The sequence below is a fragment of the Bombus vosnesenskii genome, unplaced genomic scaffold, assembly GCF_011952255.1.
Source record: "Bombus vosnesenskii isolate JDL3184/JDL3185 unplaced genomic scaffold, Bvos_JDL3184-5_v1.1 scf7180000013398, whole genome shotgun sequence".
NCBI lineage: Eukaryota > Metazoa > Arthropoda > Insecta > Hymenoptera > Apidae > Bombus > Bombus vosnesenskii.
In genome coordinates, this window is record NW_022883023.1 from 113,875 (window position 1) to 130,727 (window position 16,853).

The window sequence follows — 16,853 nt, forward strand, 5'->3', positions numbered from 1 at the left end:
TAAAAATTGGCAGGAATCAACGTAAAGGGTCAACGCAACTCTTTTCCCTATCGTTGCACTTTGAAGCTTGTTACTTCTGCCGTTTCTTCGTCTTAATTATAAAATATTTTCAATAAGTACATGCTGACATTTAACAACTACCTATCAGCTCTACTATTAACATATTTGCAACGTTTCAAGCACGCGATACCGAAACAAAACTCGGACGAAATAAAAAAAGTAAATTACCCAGAATTTCCCGCGATATTGGAATATCGGTGTTCTAATGCAACGGTCTTTTGCTTAACCCTGACATTTGCGGCGTAAGTTACAATCGGCGATAATGCATCGACGACTATTTGAACGTAATTTTCATAAATTCGCCAATAATCGTTTTTCTTGCCTCATCAAGTAGATACGATAATAATTACAAATACCTTTTCCTTTAATAGGATCGTAACTTTTCTTGCTTTATAAGTTGCCAAATACAAATCTTCCTTCTTTCTCTATGCGAAGTGAAAATTACATCTAACACAACAATATTTTCTAAATAATATCAAGAAAATTTGGATAAACGTAGCCGAATTATTTATTTGTTTGTTAATCGAAAATATACTAACTGATAGAAGATCGATTACGCTTGGATAATGAGAAATTTACCTAATATCGTTAAAAACTGTAATATCGCTTTTAATTATGCTTTTAATAGAGACTGATTTCCCTTCAAGAATCACGATAATTAACGGCATTAATTTAAGTAAACAACGTTTGTAGTTAAAAAATTACAACTTTACTCTTATCTTAAAAATAGCCGCATGTTATCTTAGATCAAAGTCCCCACCCGCATGTTATTAAGATGTAATTTCACGTATTCTGTGCATCGGTTTTTTTTTTCGTCGCCTTGAATAGCACGAGTAATCTGTATGATGCTTCTTCGATTTCTTGTTACGTGATAGATTTGATCTCGTAATGATTAACCGCAACGGATTTTTATTAGTCTTCGTTTCCTGCGGCAGGCATGAACATATCTACATGGCAGTACGCCACGAAACAAGAGAAAGGTACATACACACTAGATATATTGTTTTGTGAACATGAAAATTAATGGTTCGACCATCGATTCGTAACTTAATTATTAGAATTCGCATGAATCCAAGTATAACGAACCGAATTGTCGGTTCCATAGATATATGTAAACGTGGTGAATATGGTATGATCGTACGAATGCCCTGTTTGATTGGGAATTGTAGCGAATTCTTAATAAAAGAAATTCACTTTGTAGACACCTTTTTCATTCGTGTAATCTTTTACTTTGTTAATTATTTGCATAGAAATGAAACGTGGGACGGAACATTGAGAACAATGTAAAATATTACGTGTTTGATGACGTCGTAGTAATACCACATTTTTATGTACATATAAAATCCGATTTTATGTTCAATATTGTATTATTACGCGATTAAATTGAACGATGTAAAGTTTATTAGCTTTTGCGTCATAATTTAAAGAATAAATTCTAATACGAGATTAACTAACTGTTTTATTTATATCGTTAGCAATCATCGACGACTTCGCATTATGAATCACTGTTATATCGTTCAGTGATTCGAGGATCGACTCTCGCGACAAAGGCGCATTTTACTTGTATCCGCTTTCGTATCTCTTATCTCGACATGTAAAATCATCTTACCTCGTACAGGCATTTTATATGGGTAATTAACATGCTCGGATAATGCTAATAACGTGTATATAAATATTGTAATATATATTTTCAAAATCGTTGGTAAATAGATTTGAGCAATTATCGTGTTTATTTTATTATCATTCGATGGATATTTCGCTAACATACTTCAGATTTAGAAAACAAGCACGAAATAAATTATAAAATAAAGAGGAGAAATTATCATGCGCTATTTAACTACAGACAATTTGTTTAATATTTTCAAATGGTAATAGTTTATTATGTAAGTACATTGAGATTTTCTTAATCTGCGTATACGTGAAACTTCGCCGCTATGCTGTTGTTTAAAAATCTTTGAATACAAGTTGCTAAAAATATCATACAAAACTTTAAATAATGAAAACAATAAAACAAATTATATCTTCCATTTCTATTGCTCGTATCTTTCCTGTTTTAATTAAATCGAGAACGATCGCAGCTACCAAAGTTGTTCGTTAAATTGTTCGATAGAGTCAACGATCAATCACTTTCATTTCTCGTTAGATACACGTTTCGCTGATATCTTACACACTTGTCTTCGTCGTACAACTTTATGCTTTTAAAAATTCAACGCGCGATCGACGTTGATCGCATAAGGTCAAAACGGGAGCATTCGTTACATAATTTGTCACTGAAATATGTACGGTACGAAATCATCGCGTGGAGGTTTTCGGTGAAATTCATTTGTGACGTTAATGCTGATCGGAGATCTTGATTTGTTATTAATGTTCGGCTCGAATGTACCAGCCTTTCTCGTAGGATTCCACGGCCATATACCGACATTTACATCGTGTCATTCATGTGGCGCGACACGACGTCCTACACTATACAGTGTAGTCGTACAGTATGCACGATCCTTTGGAAAACAATCTGCTTCCACGAACTAGGGAAATCGTGTACGCTTAATAAATGTAACAAGTTCATCTATTCAGCTGTTAGACGCAACTAGGTTCCTGGAATGTATACGTCTTTTGAGTGGAAATCATCGGAGCGACAAACGAGGACGCGCAATACCGTGCGCTACTGTTCAGGATGAAAAGCGAAATTAGCTCGCCTCATAAGCAATACGATTTTTACGGTATGTACATATATTAAGTGCAAATAAACAATTAATCCTTGAAAATCGAGAAGCTTCGCTGTTAATACATCTCACTTGCGTTATAGAAAACAAAAGAAACGGAAACGCATGAAGAATTTCTTATATTTCGGTACATTTTATTTATCGCGACTATAACTTGAAATAATATTTTGCATTATATTATATTACATTATTATAATGCCAGTCACTAAATCAGATAATATTAATCACTATCCAGATCAGCAATTGCCGATCGTTAAGAGTTAATAGCTATTTGTATTGGTATTATCTTATCGTTTTAAATTCAGTTCTAAAAAAAAGAGCGTTACTTATGGGATGACCTAATAGAGTGGTAGGACCTTTTCCTTGAATCGTTGGAGAAACAAATGGGAACGAAGGGTAGACAGAGTATATCTGTTTGAAGATTGAAATGCCAGTGTTTTCAGTCCTTCGCGGCGGTCGACCGCTGCTTTGAAACTAGTCGAACCGCAATTCCGTTTCACGTCAGCCGAGCTTCTTCTTTCTTTTTAATGACAACTGAAAGGTCAGAAAAATACTCGCTATTGTGACAGAAGGTGTGTCATGTAGATGCTCGGGAAGTCTGCGAATGCGCCTTTGATGTTCGACCTATCTATCCATCTATCAGAAACAATGGTGATAATGTGAAACGTATTTATTTATTCATTTAATCTTGAAATTTTTGGAGGAATCATAGTACATTAGATATATAGAATACATGTACACGTATATTTAATATCACAATTATCGGGATCGTAAAAGTAAAGAAATTAGTCAATAAATATTTGGCGGTTATCTTAGTTGCGAATGCAAAGAAGTTAATGAATATTAAGAAAGAAAGAGAGGAAATATACGTGATATCATTGATGATGAAACTCAGGTACAAAGAGGAGGCGCGAGCCGTTGACGCATAAGCGAGGGAAGATTCTTCTATCTAACAACCCTAGAAAGATTAGGTTTTACCAACTACGACGAAAAGAAGGCTGATGCTGCTTAAGTTACATGTTATAGAGGAAGAGGCAGTAATAAATTTATGTGTGACGCTTAATATCTCGTGACTCTGAATATTTTCGACAATAGGTAACTTGTATCGCAATAATTCGTTGCAACAAATCATTCGTGATTGCAATTTTTGCGCTCCTTTTTCATTAATTCCCATCGGTCTGCTGCCGATGACAGTCAAAAGAAGCAACATCCATCGATTGGATGATCCGCTCAAAGGCTCTTTGGTCACAGTAGCGTTTAACAATCAGAGTTAGACTAATTAAAAGTCATAATGTGCTTTGAAATGTTAGGTCACGTAGAAAGGGAAGTGGTGAATTCTTTCAATTCGTTTCATATAACAAAATTATAACAGATATAGCAAGCGTATGTAGCACCTCTGTAAACGAATATTTTTAAACAAATAATTATTTTTCAAATCCATTTTACATCACTTCGTAATTATTTTGTAATATTACCCAATCATATGACTACAGAATTTCTTTAATGGCTATATTACATTCTTCGCTTGGAGATATTTTAATCCATCTTCCCGTATTCGAAAAGTGCAATTTACATTCCATTTCTATTTCAAAGTAGGTATCGATCAAGCGCAACTGCCTAACGAGACTGTACACGCAAGTATGGACAAATCATGCAGCTGTCTATAGCCTGTAGAGTCAGCTGAGAGAAGATGAGACGATCAGGTAAGTTATATACGAATAGATCTTTCGTATACATCATGCAAGTACTAGTATCGACGGATAGGAGCGGATTAATAACAATTATTTCTTATAATACTTTCGTTAATCTCTGTTTGAACAAAATGCCATTAACTAATAACTATAAATCCGCAAATAATTCTCGGCTTATGGTAGATTTAATTATTTTTATTTCGTTTCGTTTATTTAAATTCATTCTGTGCGATGTATTTCGAAAGATTATCTCGTTACACTTTATAAAGTATATCTAAAAATTATTAGTAAAATAGATACAACATATCGTTTATTTGTTCTCCTTCGTTCGTAACGTTACGGATACATTGTATGTATATACGTTAATTAGGACCTTGTCCGTCCTACGTTAATTCTTACATCGTTAAACTTTAAACCAATAATTTTCGGACACAAGTATTTTATATATACGTTTTCCATACAAAATTAGGAGATACTTTAATTGATATATGAAAAAATTCCATTCCACAGTTCCGTTAAAAAAATTTGACGTCCTTCAAATATTTGAAACGCCTCCACTTCCGGAGCAAACACATACCTACACTGCGCAATCCATCATTTGGAAGAAAGAAGTTATTAATACACAGTTTTCATATTGAAAATATGAAATATTGAACATAACATTATACATAACATTACATACATAACATAACATAACATAACATTATACATAACATTACATACATAACATAACATAACGTTACACATAACATTACATACATAACATAACATAACATTATACATATGAAATATTGTACATATTGAAAATAACTTGAAAATTATAATTCTGATGAACTACTATATATGTGTAAACTATAACTCTCCGGAACTATCTACGGTATCAAATTCTACTGGAAAACTTATACGAAAATAAAAAACGACGCAATAGTATCCAACCTAACAAAGTGATTTTATTATCCGCGAGGTATAATCGCGGTACAGAAAAAAAAAGGATCACCGTGTTCCGGGATCGAATTCCGTCTGAATACGCCCCTGTTCGCAGGCGTATTAGCTGTAATGCTAAACGCAGACACCTCGAGGCATGACGTAGCGCCCCATAGAAACGGCTACGTGCCATAGTGTCATAATGCGCGTCCTTTGAAGCCACTTTTCGAGTTGCGTAATCACATTTAATAACGACAGCCTGGCGATTACCGCTGCATCTCGACTCACCAGCCACGATTTTACCTGATTTTACCATACGACGCCTTAAGGCTTAAGGGATGTCGGGAAGGTGAATCTTTACTGCTTCAACGTCGAATTAAATAATCATAAATTGCTACGAAAAAGCACGTTTCAAAATGTGCTGACCGATGTCAGTAACTCACAGACGGGATGAGCAGTAAGCGAATTCGTAGTAACGATTAAACAAACGAGCAATTAATGAAACGAGCAATGAAATTTTTGAGAATCACCTTTTTAGGTAATAACGAGATTTTTGTACAATTATTTTGAAAAAAGCTAATTTTGCTTCGATAAAATTATCTTTTTCCACGATTGAACTAGTATCATCAGCGAAGTTTTACAAGTGACAAGGTATAAATTAGCAATGCTGATAAATTTGCTTATATAATAGTAACTTTCGTAATAAAATATGCGAAATTCTACGAATGAATTTTACGGATTGCAAGTTGATTGTCGACGTAAAATTGCCGTACAATCGACGATAGAATGGCGATCGATGGAAGAAAAAATTAATAATTTTAGAGATAAAACATTTAACAACTTTAGTCTAAGCGTAGGACGGTGTCTAAATGTGAAGAGATAAAACGAGAGGAGAAGAAGAGCAATAAGACCAACACAAATTGTTGCAAATTTGTATCAATAGAATTCGTTATTTGTATTCGATAACGTTCCAAACTCGATATATAATACTGTTATGTAATGTCCAATGCAGAAATACGGTGCAGCATGGTGATAATTAATTACTCAAACGATTTTTACGATATCCACGCAATGTTTCATCATACGCGTAGAAATAGAGGTTGACCTATACCAGTAATTTCACTTATTAGCTAATTCACTAATTTCACCACATTTAGTATACGACTTCGCAAATCCGCCAAACTGGACGAGCCAGAACATCTCACTTTCTTTTCCAATTGTCGGCTCAAGGATTGCATACCACATACTTATGATGCAATTCTTGTCATCGTTTCATAGTTTTTAACCAAAATTGTCTTATTTAACTTAATTTTCCTATTAACCTTGATTATATGGTAAGGAACAACTTCAGGATACGGATGAGGCAAATTCAGACTCGGCAGAGATAAGAAGGATATGTAAAGTTAGTGAAAGTACGAGAAGACGCTTCGTGCTTATTAACGTAATTTATTTCTCCGTGGGACCGAGAATACTTTCATAATTTTTAATTTTCATAATATCTTACGATCATTGGTCATTCATTGGAAGTTCCAATATTCAGAAAATAAATATATGAAAAAGGAAAAAAAGAAAGCGACATGTACCTATCATATTTTCTTGTTCCTTTCTCCTTCTCTTTTAATATACATATATTTGGTTGTATTGCAGTATATTAGTATCATATGATATATATTAGTATATATCCTATATAGATATAGGTATAGATCCTATATCTTATTGTTATGCGTTTCCTTAACTAAAAGTAATAAAGAACAAAAGGATTCTAAAGCTTCTTCGTTTTGTTCCTTTTTTTTCAAAGATTTACCTCAGATTTGATTATTAGGAGCTACTAAGTTTCACTGTTTTTACAAAAATTGCAACAAATTTCCTCTTACTGAAGAATGTTCCCCGCTCTCCTAAGATCTTTGTTTCCATTTACAATTCCGTAAAGAGGCAAACGTATGAAGTAACAATAGCGTACATCATCTACGTTTATCTTGGCATTCTGTCTATGAATACTCTTTAATAACTGGTTTTTAATATCCTGCTCGTCATAGTCTTTGATTATGTAGATCTTCAGATAACCAATGTTGTTTTCATGAAATCATCTTCGAGAATTCCGGGTAATTTGCATCTTCAGCTGCAATCAATACGTTTCCGCAGATTTCAATTTCTTTGAAATTATAGTAGTCTTTATGCAAAGAAAGTACATATTTTAATCGGTTCGAATCTTTTCCGTAAACTATATAACTGGAAGTTTCTTAATGACTTCAAATTCAACAGCAATATGATTCTAAACAGAATTAAGTACGCAAGTAATTTATTCACAATGAACTCAATTTTATGATATTATCTCAAGTACGGTCAATCAAATATCGCCATGAAATGTCCGTTGTACAATAAAAATCATAATGAAATAAAATAACACAACAGATAAGCATCACAGATGCTGTTAGAAGTAAGGCTAATTATAAGAATCGTGACAACCTCCCCACCACTCAAAAAATCGTTTTGAATTAATTAATGTAACTGTTAAGATCGTTGCACCGTCGAAACAATGCGAGGTATGGCGAAAAAATGCCACGAAATCTTTGTTCAGTTGGAAGGCTACGGCGTAAAGATGGGTCAACCTTTCGCCTTGCGATTATGTAAGACCTCGGACTGACTGACCTTTAGGTTCGTTCATGGCATGCGGCATTTACGTAATTTACCGATTACGATGTATTAGAATCTTCTGTGTCTAGAAAATAGTTCTCCTTCCCGCTCTAATATTTTTAAGCTGCGCTATATATTCACCCTATTCCCCTTTTACTTACCCTTTACGCCTTTAATCGTCTTCTCTTTTGTCATCCACATTCAATTACCATCCCAACTTCTAGATGATTCCATTAAAACACGTAGGTTTAACACTACGTGTACTCGATGTTAGTTTTAAAAAATTCCATCCATTTTTTATGACAGTATATTTGATTTACAAATTAAGTATGTAACACTGAAAATACGTTTTATGATAGCAAGTAATAAAAAGGTATAGTAAGATATAAGACTAAGTTTGAACGATATGAACCGTCCGCTTATCCTCCACTTCGCTTTCTCGTAACAGCCGTTAATGAATATCACGAGTGCGTGTTGCCATGCCCGTCGCTTTTACGCACTTTTAGTCGATTTTAATTTCATCGAACTGACAAAACGGTTACACGATATCTTGTTATATGCCACCTCGTTTGTATTTCTGAAATTGTTTTAATGCAACCGACGATATCTCCTAGAAGTTCAACATTTTGTGTACTTTTATTTATTTATGTAGATATATGTTTAATTAAACATATGTTCCTCCAATTATTACTGATTAAATTTCAAATTTCCAATAGAAATATAATTTTTTATAAACATAGTCTACTTAGTAATAAATAAAATATTTTTATTTTTCTATGAATGCTATAAATGAATATATATATATATATATATATATATATATATATATATATATATATATATATATATATATAAATACTACTAAACCAAACTTAGATAAGTAATAGACGTAATCTCTGTAATCATATTAAAATAGATAAAGAAATAAAGATCTTAAAATCGAAAATTAAATCTGATTTGTTACAGTGAAAAATAAAATGTTCCTTTCAACTCAAAATGCCAAATAGTTTCCTATGGAGTATTAAACTCGTTAGCAGAAAACTTCGTAACTAGCGACATCTGGAAACATTGTATTTATCTTATCATGTAACAATAATGTGACAGCATTGACTAATTGTAAGGACAGTTCTGTACGTCTGTAATCTGTGAATTGTACCTCGTCGATTGACCCATACAATGATAGGCCTATGTATTCTGTATTCTGTACCTTATGAGTGATTATATAATCATCTTGATTGAATAATAAATTAATTTGTATTCTTAAAAATGATAAAAAGATATAGATAGAAAGATTACATAGGAAACCTTAATATTGAACTTTTGCGAGACTTTATTCCTAAAGCTACTTCATTAATGCAATCTGAAAAGAAAAAATAATGTTTGAACAAGTAGTGCAAGTCTTGACAGCAGGTAGAGTTGTATTAGCCAGTGGATCTCCTAGACGATATGAAATAATGAAGCAATTGGTAACTTCTTTATAACATTCATAAACACAGTTACTATAATATCAGAAAATATTTATGTATTATTGTAACCTTAGTAAATGACATAATAACCTATTTAAAAAAGCAAACTTTACATAAGTCTAATTTGTCATAAGCCTTAATATACATATAATTAAATATTACTAATTTGCGACAGTACTATAACTATACTAATATAACTATACTAGTACTGTAGTACATGGATATATCTATTTTGTATGTTAGGGTATAAATATAGAAGTAGTATCATCTACGTATGATGAAAATTTAGATAGATCGGCATATAAAAATTCTGGTGACTATGTACAAGACTTGGCAAAATATAAAGTGCAAGAAGTATATGATAGATTAAAGGAAGATGTAACACCACCTTCCTTAATAATTGGTGCAGATACTTTGGTTACAATGGGTGATGTCATTTATGGTAAACCAAAGAATAACTTACATGCATTTGAAATGTTATCAAGGTAAAATATAACTATATATTACTTTATACATAAGTAATATTAACGTCAACTTAATTTAAGTAAAAATATGATTTTAGTTTAGCAAATAAGGAACACATAGTTTATACCGGAGTATGTTTAAAAACGCCAAAGAAAGAAGTCAATTTTTATGAATCTACAAAAGTAAAATTTGGTGACATATCGGAAGAACAGATATGGGCATATATAAAATCAGGAGAACCACTGTGAGTAAAATATTTCATCTTTTTGTAAATGTTATAATCTTAATAATGTGAAAATATTGCTAATTGTTTCTTTTTTTGCAGAGATAAAGCTGGAGGTTACGGCGTACAAGGTCTTGGCGGTTGTTTAATTGAAAAAATAGACGGTGATTTTTATACAGTAATGGGCTTGCCATTGTATTCATTGACAAAACGATTAAACGAAATGTTTGGTAATAACTAACATGAAAAAATACATATTGTTAATGAACTACGAGTAATTGATTTCATAATAAATGTTTGAAAAACAGGATAGTTTGTGTTATTTGTATCTTCTTTCGCTCAGTCTTCCATTTTCTTATTTATATTAATTTTAACACAAAATATACATTAGGATTTTATCTGCTGCAGCAGCATATATTTCTTTTTATATCATTTTTTATTTTTTACATGAAACATTTTTTACATATAACATGAAAAATAGATTAATTTATTTATTTTTAAATCAATTGTTAATATTTTTGAGTTACCACCACAGCGCATGATTAAACGAACTTTTTCTTTCCTTTATTTTAAGATTAAATATATACTTATTGTGTTAAGCGAAAAGTTGTATTTTTTAATCTAGAGACGTTTGGTTTAGTTTGGCACTGCCAACATCATAAAATTAAAATGATTTTGTTAAAAGAACAAAGTCCAATATACATGTACATCTTTATGGTCGTTTAAACCATACATATAATGGCGCCTTGCTATTCTTACCAATAAGTAGTGACTGTAAGTAGAAGCGCATATGTGAACTTGCTTGTTTCTTTGCCTTTGACAGCTCAATTGCCGGACCGAAGTTGGTAGTTTTGTAATGAGTTCTTTGCTTTTAAGGTAGAATTTAGAACAGGATAAATTGTTTTTCGTAGTTTTCTTGCGAATTTGTATTAGAAGATGGAGGACGTTCTTGAAGAGGTTGTTTCTTCTGATGATTTAAAGGTACACTCTTTTAATAAAGAATACACGAAAACCATTCTTACTTGTCGACTCCTTAATGTTTCAATCACATATTTTAAATATATAATAAGTAATATAATAATATATAATTAATGTATGTAGTATGAAATATTTTTAAATATTTGATTATTAAATTTGCAAAATAAAATTTCCATTTGCTTATACTGAATGTGTCTATATAGCAATAAAGGTTATGTGATTTCTATTCATTTTTCTTTTGATATAAAATTATGGTAGGCTTTCTAAGGAATTTTGCAATTATATTTAATACATAATGTCTTTGTACGAAGCTTGTAATAAGTCTATATATTAAGCTCTAATCAAAATAAAATGACAACATTATTCATCGGTTACTCATACTTCAGTGATACACAAAAGTATTACATCATAAACCGAGAGATTAAAAAATGATTTTTCTGTTTCAGAAATTTGAACGTATATATAACGAACAATTACGTTCATCTGTTATAACACAAAAAGCACAATTTGAATATGCTTGGTGTCTTGTTAGAAGCAAATATCCTGCAGACATCAGAAAGGGAATAATGTTATTGGAAGATTTATATTGCAATCATAACGATAGTGAGAAACGAGATTGTCTCTATTATTTAGCTATTGGAAATGCTAGAATAAAGGTATGGACTTTTACGAGCCTGCTGAAATTTTTCAAAATAAACAGCACTGTTTAATTAGTATTTATTTATTTTCTTTATAGGAATATACGAAAGCTTTAGCATATGTCAGATCGTTTCTTCAAGTTGAACCTGGAAATCAACAAGTACAACATCTGGAAACATTGATCAAGAAAAAAATGGAAAAAGGTTTCTTTTTTATAAATTATTATTGCTTTAGACAGATAAAGTTTGTTATTCGTTTGATGCTTCGTCGTCAGTTTGATGCTTTTACAGTCAGCATGTAGTATAAATCAATCATTTTATTTTTATTTTTTACAATAGTAATACTTTCATGGGTTAGTAGTTATTACATTTCCTTTAGTCAAAGTTAACTGATATTAATTTCATTTAATATCTTATACCTGTAAATAACTTAGATGTTATATCATGAATGAATCAAGAAGTCTGCACATTACTAACATGATAATTTCATTATGTTCTCTATACTAGGAAAGTACAAATGCTCTGTACCTGTGTATATATGTATACATGTTTATATTAAATGATATAGAAATTGCATTTTGCATATCTTTGATCCGAATTATTTTAATGAAACGAATAAAGAACGGACTTGCGTACTTCTAAAATGATAGCAGTATTTATCACATAGGTCTTAATACAATTTTATTAGGAGTATTCATTTCACACTGTTGACCTTTCCTTATTAATATAATTATATTAGCTCTTCGTGTTAATACTAGAAAATTGTGTTTGCTACTCTTTCTATGTGTATATTTTACATGTTTAATAAAAGTAGTATTATACATGAAATTTTTTCAATACCTTTACAGTATTCAACTTGTGTTTGTTTCATATACTTTAATTCTAGTCACAAGCATATCTTTTTCTTTATGGCATTTTGTAATATGAATGAAGCAAAAAAGACAAAAATGTTAATTTTTAAATTATTACGAGGATTTTTTTTTTACAGAAGGTCTATACGGTATGGCCATTGCAGGAGGGGTTATTATCGGTATTGCAAGTATTCTCGGCCTCAGCTTTGCTATGGTCAAAAGAAACTAATTTATTCACGTGAAAAAGCTTATGACTATTGTGTGATATGAAATAGTTACTTCGTACAATGTGTTATATACAATTTGTTAATTAATATCACCAAAGATTTTATTTAAAAAAAAAAGAGACAGGACAATAGAAATAGTCTTGTGTTCAAATTAAGTAAACTGCAATGCGATTCGTAATGTAGAATGTCAAATTTATTTTTACAGAAAAGCAAATAATACGTCATATAAGCAATACACAGTAATAAATATATATGTGTATTATTTTTTAGATTTTCGTAAACTCAATTACACTCTTTCATGTATCATAAAATCATATGTATCCTCTTTTTAGATTGTCAAAAATAATTTTTTAATAATATATACGTTAATTTATAAAAGAAAGACATTCCGAATGTTTCGTGTTTTGTTCTGTGTTTAGTTGTTTATAAATAAGATATATATATGTATCAATGATTTAAAGTTATATTTAATTTAAATCCACGTACGTCAAAAAAAATATATTTATGCCGAAACCGCAGTGCAGATAAACATAGCTTTTGTATATAAAAATAAAAGTATTGTATTGTCTTATTTATGTGTATTGTTACTTAAATCTTTGATGAAATAAATATATTACGTCTATATTACATCTTATGTTTACTGATCTATATTCCATAACTATGCCCAATGCCTACATTATGCCTTAAATATTTAAATAAATATTGTATTATTTGTATAATACGATCAACATATTCTCACACATGAGACACATCACAAACTATATGCCAATTTTTCTACAATATATGTTTGTTAATAAATTTAATAGGTTTAAAACGGATCAATCTAACACTTTAACGATCTCATTTTATTAATCCGATGTATGGAGCGAGTATATTTGAGAAAATATATAAAATAGGGGAATAGATATCGAAAAGAAAATTATACGGATTGTCTTTTTATATGTAGATTTATTGATGACTTCTTAATATCCGTTGATAAAGTTGTTTATGTACAAAATAACGCTGAGATATTCCTATAATATTATTATATTTAGTGACCTATGTTATGGCCCAGGGACTCGCTAAAACCACTTTCTCCCCGTTTGGTTTTACGAGTTTACACGTTCGCTTAATTTTTACGCCAAAATATGGAGCGCCGCTACTATTTTTCTCGAGCACCGTCGTGTTTCCCTCGGCCTCCTCTTTATTTTGTCTTTTCACGACACATATTTACATGTTTGACGGTGTTGAGCCGCGGCAAAAGCGGTGAAGAGGAAGCTGGTGGAACCGGGACTGCACTCACGTTTTTATTATATACTTTAATAAAGATTCAATAAGTAGGAGAAAATTGTATCGTATAGGCGATGAATAATTTTTATACGTACTATTTTCGGTAGTGTATTTACATACGGGGTGGAGAGGGCTCTGACTGCCGCCCACGGTAGCGAAAAATATGTATATGTATGCAAATATTATATTGCGCGATATGATATAATTTTCGTTTGGTACGTTCGAAAAGAAATATAAAATTTGGTAATTTTTTGTAAAAGTAAATACATAAATAGTGAAAAAATTAGGTGGCAGTGTGAACGATCGAAGCGACCAGTTGGCTGTGAAAAAGAGAATGTACGTATAAAGTTTGAAGTGCTATCCGTGGGTTACATCGGTGGTCCTCCAAAAAGGTGATCTTCTTCAGTGAGGTTCGCGATGACGAAGCCGCAGAAGACGATCTCCATTTTTCGAGAATCCAGATTGCCTCGATATTACTTAGCATAGGAATTAATTATTCAAGTAGAATTAGCAGCTTGAAAATACTTTAAGCAGTTTTTTTTAAAGGATGCATATTGCTTTCTCAATAAGGCTCCGCTATGCTTTACACGAATGTACAGTGTGTCCGCGTGCATGTTAGATTTCGTTTGCCGGCTGATCCTCTAACGCGTTTCCTCGCTCCTTCCTTCCCATGTTGACAGTTTCGTGAAGCCTCGCGAGTCCTTTAGTCTTTTCTGTTTGAAATTGGAAACGATTCAGAGTGCACGTGGTCGAAGAATTGGGATGGACATCGAAGTCAGCCGCTACTGCATAGATAAACTAGCGAGAGTTCTTACTTGTTCCAGTGTATTATATCTTCCTTTAATTCTATTAATTGCGGTTTTAATGATAATACCATCTCCGTGTATAAAAAGTATTTACGAATGTTTATACGAAGATCTTGCTAAATATAGTCAAAATTTGTCTATTTACGTATTAAAAAAAAAAAAAAAAAAGAGAGAGAAGAAAGGAAAAAGAATTTGGTATTTGGTGGAAATATTGTCACCGATCGTGATTGTTAAAAAATGGTCGGTATAAAATACATTGATATAATCCTGTTTTACGATTTTTTAAAAGCTACTTAAGTCAACTTTACCTATTCGCTGTTTCAACACCATGTTAGATATAAAATATGGATAAATTATCGTCAAATTATAATTCAAAGTACATTCTGTTTCAAATATTATATTATCTGCGTTTGTTGAATCGGAATCATAATGCGTAGGATAGTTAAAGAAACTTGGGAACCAGTCAGAACTCCAGCTTGTCTCTCGTACGCGAAAGGAACGTGAATAAATCGTGTGCATAGATACGAGTTTACGCGCCATTCAACTTAGCACGATAGTATCGAATAGATCGTACGTTATAAACATAAATGGATCTCGTACAAGTAAAACGATAGGCCTTACAAACTATCGGCATTAAATTTTGTACAATAATTTAATATTTCTGAGATGATTAACTTACTCGATCTTGCTCTTTACACCACTCTCGCCGAATCGTCGTTTATTCGTCTTTATTTTTCAATACGTGTCGATTGACTAGCAACACGATACGATGCGACGCAATTCGTTTACGTAATTATTTCTTCTTTCTGCTTAACACAACAGCCATATCCTAAAATATACAATTTTCTTCGCCCATTTTTTTCTTTTTTTTTTATCATGATAGAGTAATACTCTGTTTTTCTACATATTTCCCCGTCTATCTACGACATTTGACCCGACATTTACAATATATTTAATTACAATCGGACATTCTACTTAGGGTTCTTCCAATGCATTCGCAGATTCGATCGTGGAAAACACAGGTGAACAGTGTCAAGGAATGAAATTCAGACATCGATTCCCTGTGTTTTCTTACATTCGCTCTCAAGGCGTCACACCTATGCGCCCGCAAACTCTTGCGTTGCTTAAAAAATAAGATCTGATATATTTAATGCTGGCTTACCACTACATTAATTTTTGAGTTACTTGAATTCGATCCCGACCATTCCGTCGGAATACATTGGATAGGATATCAGCAGTTTCTCCCTCGTACAGAACAGACGTTAGGGACGTTTTGCGAACACGTTTCGTCATTTCTTCCACGCCTGTTACGCGATCTTTGCGAAGAAATTTCACGAATTTATGAGCGAATTTTTACTACATTTTCGATAACGGAGACGATCGATAAGATTCATATTCGCGATTCTATACGTTTCACATATCGCGCTCAAACGAATTTCAGTACGTAGGTAAATGTTAGATAATAATGCGCTCAACATATAGAAAAGAACGTTCGAGATAAATATTATTCCGCCAACGTGATGTAGACATATATATCCGATATTAGGTATAAAGGGAAAATGAATCAGGTAAAAAACAACGGTTTAACACGCTCACAGATCATGTCTCGGATTCAAATCGGCATGGAGTTCTTCGCAATGCGTATGCAAAATTTTGTACGAAAGGAAGATATAATTTTATGACGTAAGATTATAATTTGGCGAACAGTGGCATCGACAATGGAAATTGATCAACGGTGAACGTGTTCATGCCGATTTCTCGATACGATACTCTTTTACCGGTGTTAGCGAACTTCAACCACTGAAAAGCTACGCGCGATAAGATTTGTGCGAGTATTTTGGAAAGCGTCCAACTTACGAAACTAGATGCATCGTTACTCACGGTTGATCGCTTTTATATGG

At 32.2% G+C, this 16,853-nt stretch overlaps 2 protein-coding genes and 1 long non-coding RNA gene across 3 annotated transcripts; all 3 read left to right on the forward strand.

The window, feature by feature from the left end:
• Positions 1 to 2,461: 2,461 nt before the first annotated feature.
• On the forward strand, positions 2,462 to 5,148 carry LOC117237777. The gene is made up of 3 exons (XR_004494060.1): positions 2,462 to 2,777; positions 4,377 to 4,483; positions 4,982 to 5,148. It is a non-coding gene; the product is annotated as an uncharacterized LOC117237777 (long non-coding RNA).
• A 3,980-nt stretch (positions 5,149 to 9,128) lies between these two features.
• On the forward strand, positions 9,129 to 10,493 carry LOC117237773 (dTTP/UTP pyrophosphatase). The gene is made up of 4 exons (XM_033502100.1): positions 9,129 to 9,495; positions 9,739 to 9,980; positions 10,058 to 10,204; positions 10,286 to 10,493. The coding sequence occupies exons 1-4, from the start codon at positions 9,406 to 9,408 to the stop codon at positions 10,422 to 10,424; spliced, it is 618 nt and encodes a 205-aa protein (XP_033357991.1). The 5' UTR covers positions 9,129 to 9,405; the 3' UTR covers positions 10,425 to 10,493.
• Positions 10,494 to 10,925: 432 nt separating this feature from the next.
• Positions 10,926 to 13,504, forward strand: LOC117237776 (mitochondrial fission 1 protein). Its single transcript, XM_033502104.1, has 4 exons — positions 10,926 to 11,164; positions 11,608 to 11,817; positions 11,898 to 12,003; positions 12,788 to 13,504. Exons 1-4 carry the CDS (start codon positions 11,120 to 11,122, stop codon positions 12,877 to 12,879), a joined length of 453 nt encoding a protein of 150 aa, XP_033357995.1. The 5' UTR covers positions 10,926 to 11,119; the 3' UTR covers positions 12,880 to 13,504.
• The last annotated feature ends 3,349 nt before the right edge of the window (positions 13,505 to 16,853 follow it).